The sequence below is a fragment of the Hemiscyllium ocellatum genome, chromosome 4 (genome assembly GCF_020745735.1).
Source record: "Hemiscyllium ocellatum isolate sHemOce1 chromosome 4, sHemOce1.pat.X.cur, whole genome shotgun sequence".
NCBI classification, from domain to species: domain Eukaryota; kingdom Metazoa; phylum Chordata; class Chondrichthyes; order Orectolobiformes; family Hemiscylliidae; genus Hemiscyllium; species Hemiscyllium ocellatum.
This window is the reverse complement of record NC_083404.1, coordinates 5,959,874-5,972,395: the sequence shown is the minus strand read 5'-3', so window position 1 is coordinate 5,972,395 and position 12,522 is coordinate 5,959,874. Positions and strand designations below refer to the sequence as shown.

The 12,522-nt window shown below is 42.4% G+C and overlaps 1 protein-coding gene across 3 annotated transcripts in view; it reads left to right on the top strand.

Moving 5' to 3' along the window:
* The window catches only part of pde7a (phosphodiesterase 7A), a 158,541-nt gene that overhangs the window by 95,639 nt on the left and 50,380 nt on the right, over positions 1–12,522 (top strand). For 2 of the 3 annotated variants that reach the window (XM_060822676.1, XM_060822677.1), the window contains 3 exons: positions 3,621–3,772; positions 5,686–5,749; positions 9,884–9,979. In XM_060822676.1, the coding sequence (XP_060678659.1) occupies positions 3,621–3,772; positions 5,686–5,749; positions 9,884–9,979 (312 nt within the window). Of the gene's footprint in view, positions 1–2,386; positions 2,448–3,620; positions 3,773–5,685; positions 5,750–9,883; positions 9,980–12,522 lie in introns of all 3 variants that reach the window. The other variant, XM_060822678.1, reaches the window with a different exon arrangement.

Sequence of the window (12,522 nt, the reverse complement as noted above, 5' to 3'; positions counted from 1 at the left end):
CCAATGGAGTAGCCATGGGCACCCGCATGGGCCCCAGCTATGCCTGCCTCTTTGTCGAATATGTGGAACAGTTAATCTTCCGCAGCTACTCTGGCACCACCCCCCACCTTTTCCTCCGCTACACCGATGACTGTATCGGCGCTACCTCGTGCTCCCACGAAGAGGTTGAACAGTTCATCCACTTTACTAACACCTTCCACCTCGACCTGGACCGTCTCAGACTCCTCTCTCCCCTTCCAAGACCTCTCCATTTCTATGGGGAGAAAGTGAGGTCTGCAGATGCTGGAGATCAGAGCTGAAAATGTGTTGCTGGAAAAGTGCAGCAGGTCAGGCAGCATCCAAGGAGCAGGAGATTCGACGTTTCGGGCATCAGCCCTTCCTGAAGAAGGGATTATGCCCGAAACGACGAATCTCCTGCTCCTTGGATGCTGCCTGACCTGCTGCGCTTTTCCAGCAACACATTTTCAACTCTCCATTTCTATCTCAGGCGACCGAATCAACACGGACATTTACTATAAACCGACTGACTCCCACAGCTACCTAGGTTACAACTCCTCCCACTCTGCCCCCTGTAAAAACGCCATCCCATATTCCCAATTCCTTTGCCTCAGCCACATCTGCTCCTGGAGGGCCAATTCTAATACTGAACAATTCAGATGGCCTCCTTCCAAGACCGCAATTTCCCCTCAGACGTGGTTGACGATGCTCTCCACCGTATCTCCTCCAGTTCCCGCTCCTCCACCCTTGAACCTCGCCCCTCCAGTCGCCACCAGGACAGAACCCCACTGGTCCTCACCTACCACCCACCAACCTCCAGATGCATTGTATCATTTTTGGTCATTTCCACCACCTCCAAACATACCCCGCCATCAAGGCTATATTTCCCTCCCCTCCCCTATCAGCATTCTGGAAAGACAACTCCCTCCGCGACCCCCTTGTCAGGTCCACACCCCCCACCAACCCAACCGCTACTCCCGGCACCTTTTCCTGCAATAGCAAGAAATGCAAAACTTGCACCCACATCTCCCCCTTCACTTCCCTCCAAGGCCCCAAGGGATCCTTCCATATCCATCACAAATTCACCTCCACCTCCACACACATCATTTACTGCAGCCGCTGCACCCGATGTGGCCTTCTCTACATTGGGAAGACAGGCCGCCTACTTGCGGAACGTTTCAGAGAACACCTCTGGGACACCCGCACCAACCAATCCAACCGCCCTGTGGCTGAACACTTTATTCCCCCTCCCACTCTGCCAAGGACATGCAGGTCCTTGGCCTCCTCCATTGCCAGACCATGGCAACACGGCGCCTGGAGGAAGAGCGCCTCATCTTCCGCCTAGGAACCCTCCAACCACAAGGGATGAATGCAGATTTCTCCAGCGTCCTCATTTCCCCTCCCCCCACATTATCTCAGTCCCAACCCTCAAACTCAGCACCGCCTTCTTGACCTGCAATCTTCTTCCTGACCTCTCCGCCCCCACCCCCTCTCCGGCCTATCACCCTCACCTTAACCTCCTTCCACCTATCGCATTTCCAACACCCCTCCCCCAAGTCCCTCCTCCCCATCTTTTATCTTAGCCTGCTTGGCACATCCTCCTCATTCCTGAAGAAGGGCTTTGCCCGAAACGTTGATTCTCCTGCTCCTTGGATGTTGCCTGACCTGCTGTGCTTTTCCAGCAACATGTTTTTCAACTCTTGATCCTGATCACAGAGAACAGTGTTCATGTCTCTTACTAAACTATCCCCAATTATAACAACATTTCTCCCCCCCACTTGAATGGCTCTCTGCAGCACAGTGCTGCAGTTCCCATTCTTGGCTACACAGGGAGCAAAACGTTTGAACCTGTTGGACAAAGACCGGGGCTAAGGCTCCTGCAATCTACCTCCTGGATTCCTCTACCAGCCTCACTCACAGCCTTACCTTCCTGTCCCTGACCACTGGTTGAATTTGAGTTACTTAGTCTAAAGGATGTGAGTCTCCTGAAACCCAGCATCCAGGTAACTCTTCCCCCTCCCTGATGTGTTGGAATGTTTGAAGCTCAGACTCCAACTCATCGACTCTGACCTGGAGATCCTCCACCACCAACATTTACAACAGACATTGTTGGGAACCACAATGGCACCCACTAGCTTCCACATCGTGCAGAAAAACCTGACCCTCCATCCTTATTTATTTAGTTTTGAACTTGTTTTTTAAAGTTTTTAACTGTTTTTCTTTCTTTGCTTATGCAAGTTGTAACCCATAAATTAACAAGATTCAATTTAACATATTCACATTTAGCAGACCCCTTGTTGGCCAGTCAAATCACAGCCCTCATGTGACGTCACTTTTCAGTTTCTCCTCAGTCGAAACCATTTTGAATCAGAATCTCTTACCTTCCCAGACTGCTCTCCATTCGGTCCCGCTCAGCTCTGGTCCTGAAGTGCAGGCCCCAAATCCACAAGGTAAGTTCTTATCTCTTACCTGTGAACAGAATGTTTCAGAACACTAAAAGCTGAGCATCTGTGAGATGGTATGGGTCATCTGCAAGTTCTGGCATCAACCTTTGCTCAATGAGGAGTGTAGCAGTAGCAGCAGGCATGCTTAAACATGCAATGTCAATTGACTGAAGCTATAAGTTTTCCGGATGGTTGTGCAGCTTTTGAGCTCTGCCTGAGAATATGGTGAAGACTAGATTTTTGAATGTTTTTATGGAGGAAGTAGATTGATTCCATTACCAAAATAAAATCTAATACTCTTGGAAGCAGATGGGTTTGTGGAATTTGCAAACTTCATATTAAATGATGGTGCAAAGGACCAAATGACCTACTTAATTTGTATGGTTGCATGCAAGAATAGGTCAGCTAGAGGTTCTGCTGTGAGTAATTCAAAACCTGACCCCTCAAAGCCGGCCTTCCATCTACAAAATAAAACTTATCATTGTGATGGAATACTATGCACTTGTCCGAATGAGTACAGCTCCAATGACACTCAAGATGCTTGACATCATTCTGACAAATTAATTTGTTTGCTTGGAATCTTGTCTTAAACATTTATGCCCTCCAAAGCTCTGAGCATAATGGCAGCAGTGTACAGAACAACCTCAATTATCCAAACAAAATGGGCGGGGAATATTTTGTTTGGATAACCGATGGTTTGGGTAATGGATAATGTTTTTTACAGGACCTTGAGATCTTGTTTGGTTAATCCAAAATTTGGATAATTGACATTCGGATAACCAAAGTTGTTTTGTATACCCTACAAGATGCACTGCCAAAACTCACCAATCCTCCTTTGACAGCAACTTCCAACACACCCATTACTGCTTAGGGGGACACGTTCATAAGAGCATCTGCACTGCAAGTTCCCCTCCATGTTCACCACCAACACCATAGACTTATAATGATGTCCTTAACTTGTTGTCAGGTCAAAACCCTGAAACGAGACATATCCATATACCCCTCCCTCAGTGACGAAAGCAATTAAAGAAAGTTCCACAGGCAGTTCGGGATGGGTAATAAACACTGGCCTTATTAGTGATGCTTGACATCCCTTGAACAAATTAAAACAAACGTTACAGAACTGTGAAATACTTAGAATACAGCCTTCATGTTAAGCACTTTTGTTTTGTGTTGCAGTATCATCAGAACCCGGAGAATTGGCTTCAGCAAGGAAGATCAGAAGGTTGCTTAGTTTTCAAAGATATTTTCGATCTGCTCATTTATTTTGTGGTGTTTCTCCTCTAAATTCTGTCAGCATTCTGGATGATAATTACAATGGCCAAGCCATGGTAAGTTTGAAATACTAACTGAACATAAGTAAGCGTAGACAGAGTTCTGATGTTGGTCTTCGTGTTTCCTTTGATAAAGGATATAGGACACGGATGTGTGTTTACAATTCTAGAAATGCTTTTATTCATGTACATTTCTTTAAAAGTATTATCAGGCACTTAGGCTTTCAAGTTGTGGGTTTTCATTCTTATGCCTTCTTCCCTTTCCTTTACAATTTTAGTTTGGGTGGGGCAAGAAAATGCTTTGAACTAATGACCATGACTGTGATGCCTGAACACCTTTTTATGGATAGTTGTTTTGAGACCGTTTACATGAAAGATTTTCCTTCTGTCAGACTACATTGCAGTATTCTGTGAGAAGGGAAAATCACGTGTTGAATGCAGTTTTATCATTTACTTGCTCAGCAAGGTTATCATCCTGATTTGAGGATTATGAATCAATGCTCTCAATTTCAAACTTCTCAACCAAAGCAAAACATTACAGATGCTGGAGGTCTGATATCAAAGTTAGGTTGAGAACTAAATATATATGTTGGGTGATTCTCTATTCCTGAGATGCTGCCTAACCTGCTGTGCTTTGACCAGCAACACATTTGCAGCTGTGATCTCCAGCATCTGCAGACCTCATTTTTTACTCGAATGTTGGGTTGAGAACCAAAGTTAACATTTCAAGTTGTTCCATCGTTTTGACCGGAATGTTTTGTCTCCATTCATTAGATGTTGTCTGACATTGAGTAGTTCCAGGATTTTCTTGTGAACCTGAATAACTGCTGATTTCAGAATTGCTTACTATTAAGGCATAGTTACCTCTCTGAGTAACAGTAGCTCATTACAGTGGTAAATAGGGTAAAATGTCTGCTTCACACACAAGTTACCTGGATAATTCAGATCAGCCGATACTAGAAGTGCTTAGACTTGACATTGTGGTGTTGACTCAGTCATTTGAGAAATTTCTAGAACCTTGTTAAATTGGCTCCTTTCTATATGAGTGCTCAATGATGGATGCATTCCGCTTCCTGTTCTTATTTACCCTATTCCACATATTGCCTTAGTGGTTATGAGTTTTAGTTCAGTCTTAAGTGGCTCACACCCCTTCAGCTGAACCTTTTATTTATTTACAAAACGTGCTACCTATGTTGGCATCAGGTAGACCATGATGATTGAATCTTTTTAATAAAGCAGCTATATATAGTGACCTAAGAGCTTTTATAAATTTTAGATTCAAACATATTGCTATTTACATTTTATGTAACCTAGCTTGCTGCCATATATCCACACACCAAAAGAAATTTTATTTCAGTACCATCAAAGAGTCAGTTTTCAGAAGCATTTTTAGGACTTCAAAGGGGGATGTTTTCTTTCTTGGTATGATTTTTGACACTCATTGAACCCAATTTTTATTCCACATGCCAGATATGGCCTGCATTTACATAACTCAGATCTATCTGTTTTTTTCATCGACTTGGGTTTGGTTGGGAAATGTGCTTTTAGGAACTTCAGGGAAAGGGACATACACAAAGGTGGCTCCACTGATATCATGAAGTAATTAATGTCTAACTGGCTTAAAAGGTAAGATTATATTCCATAAATAATAATTTCTTTCCTTTAGTTATCCCTTGCTAATACCAGTCTCCCTTAACCAAATGTCCTCCATTTGACATCTCCATCTGAACCATATTCTCTTAGTGCAAGAACAAGATACTGTAGAGGCCGGAAATCTTCTGCCACAGGTGTTGCCAGACTGTCACATATTTCCAGCATTTCTTTTTGTTGTTCTCTTGGTGCCTTCTGGATTAGAAGAACAAACCATTTTTGTAATTAAGAAAAATAAAGTTTCAAACTCAAATGTCTTTTTGAATTAACTTGCAGAGGATTTTTGTCCCAAACATGATTAATTTTCTCTGTGCTTTCAGCGCATGCTAGAAAAGGATGGAAATTGGAATTTTGACATCTTTCTTTTTGACAGATTAACAAATGGTAAGTTGAATCAAATGTTTACATTGTTTCTCTAAAACAAATTCAATGTATTCTATCCACCACTCATTGTTCTTTCCGCCCCCCCCACAAACAAAGCAGTTTGACAGGTTAAGATTCATTGATTTGTAGTAGATAGGCTAACATACAATCGCCTTTTTTTTTGTTGTTGGTAGCACTGTTAAATACAGATCCTCTTAAACAATAGAACTGACATTTTCCTCATCCAATATTTCCTGAAATCCTGTTTGATAAAAGTTTTGTGACTTTCTGAAAAGTATTTCTATAATATTGCAGTGCCTTACACTGAACCAGACCATAGAAAAGCAAGCCATTGTGAACCCTTCAAAACATTGATAGAGCAGGCATGAAAAATTGTTGAAGTAAATTTTGATTATTTTGTTCCAGTCTTACACAAATAAAACAAATTTCCACACCAAGGCTATTTCATTCCATTTATCTTCATGTATATCTAAAATTTGAGGCAAATCATTCATCCTATCTTCTCATGGTTCCAACTGTACCTTCAACCACATTTACATAATTATGCAAATGGTATTCCAGTTCTCTGAGCCATCATGTGGATTTCCAATTGCACCTAGGGTTGGAGGCTATTTTTCAACTGACATTCATCTCGACCTGAGCTGTCCAATAGTATTGTTTGAATTTAAGGTGACAGAATTGTTCCCTTTCATGTAGGGAATTATAATTTTTTTGCAGTGGCCTTTTTTCCCCAGGAAGGTCTGGAGTGCACGTAAGAACAAGTGAAATAGGAGCACGTTTAGGCTATTTGACCATTGTCTGTCTATTTCTTCCCAACTCCAAAAAGATGTTTGCTGTCTTTTCAAAAAGTTCACAGCTCATTTGATCTTGGCCTCGATTCCACTTTCCTGCCTGCCTCCCACAACCCTGGCCTTCCTTGTAATGGCTATCTAACTCATTCTGAATATATTCAATATCTCAAACTCTAACTCTTGTGAGCGAAGAGAATTTCTGACAAACGGCCCTCTCGGAGGTGAAATTCCTTCCCATTCCATCTTGAAGAGGAGACCCTTGCTTTGAAATTGTGTCCTGTAGTTTCAGGTTCCACCATATTAACATGCATCTCAGAATTTTATATCTTTTAATAAGAGCATTTCATATTTTTCTAAATTTCACCAAATATAGCTAACGTTTCGTCAAACGCCAATTCATTTGTCTAAGGAATCTGCCCAGTGAACCTCCATGAATTGTTTGTTTATACAAGAATGTCCATCTTTTGAGAGTAAACCCACACAGAGCTGTTGCTGTGGTCTCACCAATATCTTGTATAGTTGTAGCAAGACTTGCTTCCTTTTATTTGTCATCTCTCTTGAATAAGGACCCATAGAGACCCAACTTTACTGGCCTTCCAAACTGCATTCTCCTTCCATTTGAATGGCTACCGTTAGGCTTAAGATGCTTTTTACTATAGATAAAAGACAGCTCACATCTTTTTGAGGACTTCTGATCATTTCTTTCAAATGTTCACATCCTAATCTGTTCATCTAACTGGAAGCCGATCACATGGTTGTTAGCAGGCAGAAGGCTTTTATCATTGGTCACTAGTCCACAGAAAGCTCATCTATTTATAGCTAGTGAAAGCTCCATTCGTATATGCTCCATACCTCTAGCCTCCTTGCAGACGAGACTTCCAATACTGCCTGAACAAGTAAACAGTGCTTATAATGAGTGTCCAGTTACTTTTTTAAAAAATACGCAGTAATCCTTCAACAATCTTTAGGTTTTTAAAACCATTTCTTCTCCACATTCATAATAATGAGAAAATAATGTCATGCAGGCTTTAGAACAGCTTTGCAAGATTAGTAAAACTGCTGAATTCCAGTACTGATGTAAGAATTAGTGCCATCCATATCCAGGAAACATTTAACGAGTGTGGCATCAAGGAGCCTTAGCAAAACTAGATTCAGATTTTCACGTCTTGACATTCATTGGAATTACCTTCACTGAATTTCCCATTATCAACATCCTGGGGTTGGAACAATGCAGACATGCTGCGGTGACAAGAAGAGATCAGAGGCTAGGCATATTGTAGGGAGTATCTCATCTCCTGACTGCCCAAAGTGTGTTCACCATCTACAATGCACAAGTCAGGTCTCCCAACTTGTCTGAATTGGGGCAGCTATAACAGCAATCAAATATCGATCTGCCTGATTGGCACCATGTCCACAAGCATCCACTGCCCACGAGCGTCGCTCAGTTGCAGCAGTGTGTTTGATCCTTAAACAACAACATTCAAACTCACAGCCACGACCACCTAGAAGCAGATTAATAGGAACACCAGTACCTGCAAATTCCTGTCCAAGCCACTCACCATCCGGACACCACTCAAAATCACGTAGTCATCATCCTGGCACTCTCTTGCTTATGGCATTGTGGTCTACCTACAACAAGCAATTCAAGGAAAAAGCTACTTTCTCAAGGTCAACTTGGGTTGGGCAATAAACAACCCACATTCTGTGAGTGAATAAAAAGAATTTTCCATGGTGCCCATTTAACTTTGCTGCACTAGAACTGCCAGCTCTCACCTGCTGCATTCAAAAAAGTGTAACCTATTTCAGTAAGGAGAAATTGAAACAAATTACTTAAATATTGGCATAAAATGTTCAAAATGTGGCTGGGTCCTACTGATGGGAATACATGGGAGCCAGATATAACGTGATGGGAGGATGAAAGCAAGCTGCAGGCAAATGGAATGTTGGCCTTTATTTCAGAGTGAATAGAACACAAAAGTAGTGTTCTGTAGAACGGTCACTGTATTTGAAACATTAATGTTGTTTCCTCTTCACAGATGCTGTGAGGTCAGCTGAGTTTCTCCAGCAATCTCTGTTCTTGTTTATGAAAGTGGGGAGGTTTTGTTAAAACTATACAAGGTACTCATCAATCCACATCTGGAATACTGTGAACAACTTTAGGCCCCTTAGCTAAGGAAAGATGTACTGCCAATGGAAGCAGTCCAGAGGAAGTTCACTTAGCTGATGCTGGTATGGAGGAACTGGTTTATGGGAAAAGGTTGAGTAGGTTGGGCCTGCAGCCTTTGGAATTTCAAAGAATAAGAGGGCGGCACAGTGGCTCAGTGGTTAACACTGCTGCCTCACAGCGCCAAGGTCCCAGGTTCGATTCCCCCCTCGGGCTGTGTGGAGTTTGCACATTCTCCCCTTGTCTGTGTGGGTTTCCTCCGGGTGCTGTGGTTTCCTCCAATAGTCCAAAGATGTGCAGGTCATGAATTGGCCATGCTAAATTGCCAGTAGTGTTGGGTGCATTAGTAAGAGGGAAATGGGACTGGGTGGGTTTTTCTTTGGAGGGTCGGTATGGACTTGGACCGAAGGGCCTGTTTCCACACTGGTAATTTAATCTAATCTAATCAAGAGGAGACCTTTATTGAAACATAAAAGATTCTTAAGGGACTTGACGAGGTCGAAACTGAAAGGTTGCCTCCTGTTGTGGGAAAGTCTAGAACCAGAGGGCATAACCTCCGAATAAGGTGTCACCCATTTCAGACCGAGGTCAGGAATTTTTTTCTCCAGGGCTTGGTAGTGTATCTATGGAATTCTTTACCGCAGTGGTCTGTTGTTCAGTATATTTAAGGCTGAGAGAAATATATTTAATTTGAATCGTTAAGGCAATCGGGGTTTATAGAGAAGTTGAGGATTACCAGATCAGCCATGATCTCATTGAATTAAAGAGCAGACTCAATGGGTTGACTAGCCTTCGTTTGTTCCTGTGTCTTGAGAGTTCATTGATTTGCCATTAAATATGGAGGAAATTTAGGTGTATTGTTTTCGATAAAAATGCATAGGTTTCCGGCATCTGAACTATCTTAATCTTTTATGCTCTAAAATAGTATGATGCTAAAATTACTTTGTTTTGGAACAAGCTTTCAGGAAACAGGGCTATAGGCTTTCTTTCACTTTTGAGTCATAGTGTTTTATACTGTATGGCAAGCCTTCATATGCTAAATGTGTAATATTGGTTTAACAATGAGATGCTCTGTCAAGCTTGATCTTGAAAGTACTGTTGTAGATAAAAGCTAACTGTGCAAGAATGAAATTAATGTAATGACCATTGACCAATTTCCTGTATTTATCCCTTTTCTAGGAAATAGTCTGGTTACTTTGACCTTCCATTTGTTTAAATACCATGGACTTATTGAGCATTTCCACTTGGATTCGGTTAAACTGCGTCGGTTTTTAGGTGAGAAATTCTATACATTTACCAACTGTCATTATCCATTGATCTCAATTTTGGATATAATAAAACAAAGACTGTGGATGCTGGAAATCTGAAATGGAAACAGCAACTGCTTGAGAAACTCCGAGGCCTTGGCTGTGGAGAGCAAGCAGAATTAATGTTGGAAATCTGTCATAGCAATTACAGAAACATGGCTCAGGGATGGGGCAGGACTGAACTTAATGTTCCAGAGTACAAATGCTACAGGAAGGATAGAAAGGGAGGCAAGAGAGGAGGGGAGTGGCATTTCTGATAAGGATTAGCATTACAGCTATGCTGAGGGAGGATATTCCCAGAAATACATCCAGAGAAGTTATTTGGGTGGAACTGAGAAATAGGGATGATCACTTATTGGGATTGTATTATAGACCCCCCCCCCCCCCCCCTCAAAATAGACAGAGGGAAATTGAGAAGCAAACTTGTAAGGAGATCCCAGCTATCTGTAAGATAGGGTAGTTATGGTCAGAGATTTTAACTTTCCAAACATCCACTGGGACTGCCATAGTGTTAAAGGTTTAGATGGAGAGAAATTTGTTAAGTGCGTACAAGACAATTTTCTGATTCAGTATGTGGATGTACCTACTAGAGAAGGTGCAAAACTTGACCTACTCTTGGGAACTAAGGCAGGGCAGGTCACTGAGGTGTCAGTGGGGGAGCACTTTGGGGCCAGCGACCATAATTCTATTTGTTTTAAACTCATGATAGAAGAGGATAGACCAGATCTAAAAGTTGAAGTTCTAAATTGGAGAAAGGCCAATTTTGACAGTATTAGGCAAGAACTTTGGGCAGCACGGTGGCTCAGTGGTTAGCATTGCACAAGGGACCCGGGTTCAATTCCAGCCTCGGGCGACTGTCTGTATGGAGTTTGCACATTCTCCCAGTGTATGCATGGGTTTTCTCTGGGTGCTCCAGTTTCCTCCCACAGTCCAAAGATGTGCAGGTTCGGTGAATAGGCCATGCTAAATTGCCCATAGTGTTAGGTACATTAGTCAGAGGGAAATGGGCCTGGGTGGGTTGCTCTTCAGAGGGTCGGTGTGGACTTGTTGGGCCAAAGGGCTGTTTCCACACTGTAGGGAATCTAATCATCTAATCAAAAATCTGAATCTAAGCAACTTTCGAAAGCTGGTTGGAGGCAGATATTCGCAGGTAAAGGGACGGCTTGAAAATGGAAAGCCTTCAGAAATAACAAGAATCCAGAAAAAGTATATTCCTATCAGGGTGAAAGGGAAGGCTGGTAGGTATAGGGAATGCTGGATGACTAAAGACATTGAGGGTTTGGTTAAGAAAAGGAAGGAAGCATATGTCAGGTATAGACAGGATAGATCGAGTGAATCCTTAGAAGAGTATAAAGGAAGTAGGAGTATACTTAAGAGGGAAATCAGGAGGGCAAAAAGGGGACATGAGATAGCCTTGGCAAATAGAATTAAGGAGAATCCAAAGGGTTTTTACAAATATATTATGGACAAAGGAGTAACTAGGGAGAGAATCAGCAAGGCGGCCTTTGTGTGGAGCCACAGAAAATGAGAGAGATACTAAATAAATATTTTGCATCAGTATTTACTGTGGAAATGAATATGGAAGATTATAGACTGTAGGGAAATAGATGATGACATCTTGCAAAATGTCTAGATTACAGAGGAGGAAGTGCTGGAGGTTTTGAAATGGTTAAAAGTGGATAAATCCCCAGGACCTGATCAGGTGTACCCGAGAACTCTGTGGGAAGCTATAGAAGTGACTACTGGGCCTCTTGCTGAGATATTTGTATCATCGATAATTGCAGGTGAGGTGCCGGAAGACTGGAGGTTGGCAAGCGTGTTGCCACTGTTTAAGAAGGGCAGTAAAGACAAGCCAGGGAACTATAGACTGGTGAGCCTGACCTCAGTGGTGGGCAATTTGTTGGAGGGAATCCTGAGGGACAGGGTGTACATGTATTTGGAAAGGCAAGGACTGATTCGGGATAGTCAGCATGGCTTTGTGCATGGGAAATCATGTCTCACAAACTTGATTGAGTTTTTTATGAAGCAACAAAGAAGATTGATGAGGGCAGAACAGTAGATGTCATCTATATGGGCTTCAGTAAGGCATTTGACAAGGTTCCCATTGGGAGACTGATTAGCAAGGTTAGATCTCGTGGAATAAAGAGAGAACTAGCTATTTGGATACAGAACTGGTTCAAAGGTAGAAGACAGAGGGTGGAGGTGGAGGGTTGTTTTTCAGACTGTGAGACCAGTGGAATGCCACAAGGATCGGTGCTGGGCCCTCTACTTTTTGTCAGTTACATAAATGATTTGGATGCGAGCATAAGAGGTACTGTTGGTAAATTTGCAGATGACACCAAACTTGGAGGTGTAGTGGACAGCGAAGAGAGTTACCTCAGAGTACAACAGGTTCTTGACCAGATGGGCCAATGGGCTGAGAAGTGCCAGATGAAGTTTAATTCAGGTAACTGCGAGGTACTGCATTTTGGGAAAGCAAATCTTAGCAGGACTTATACACTTAATGGTAAG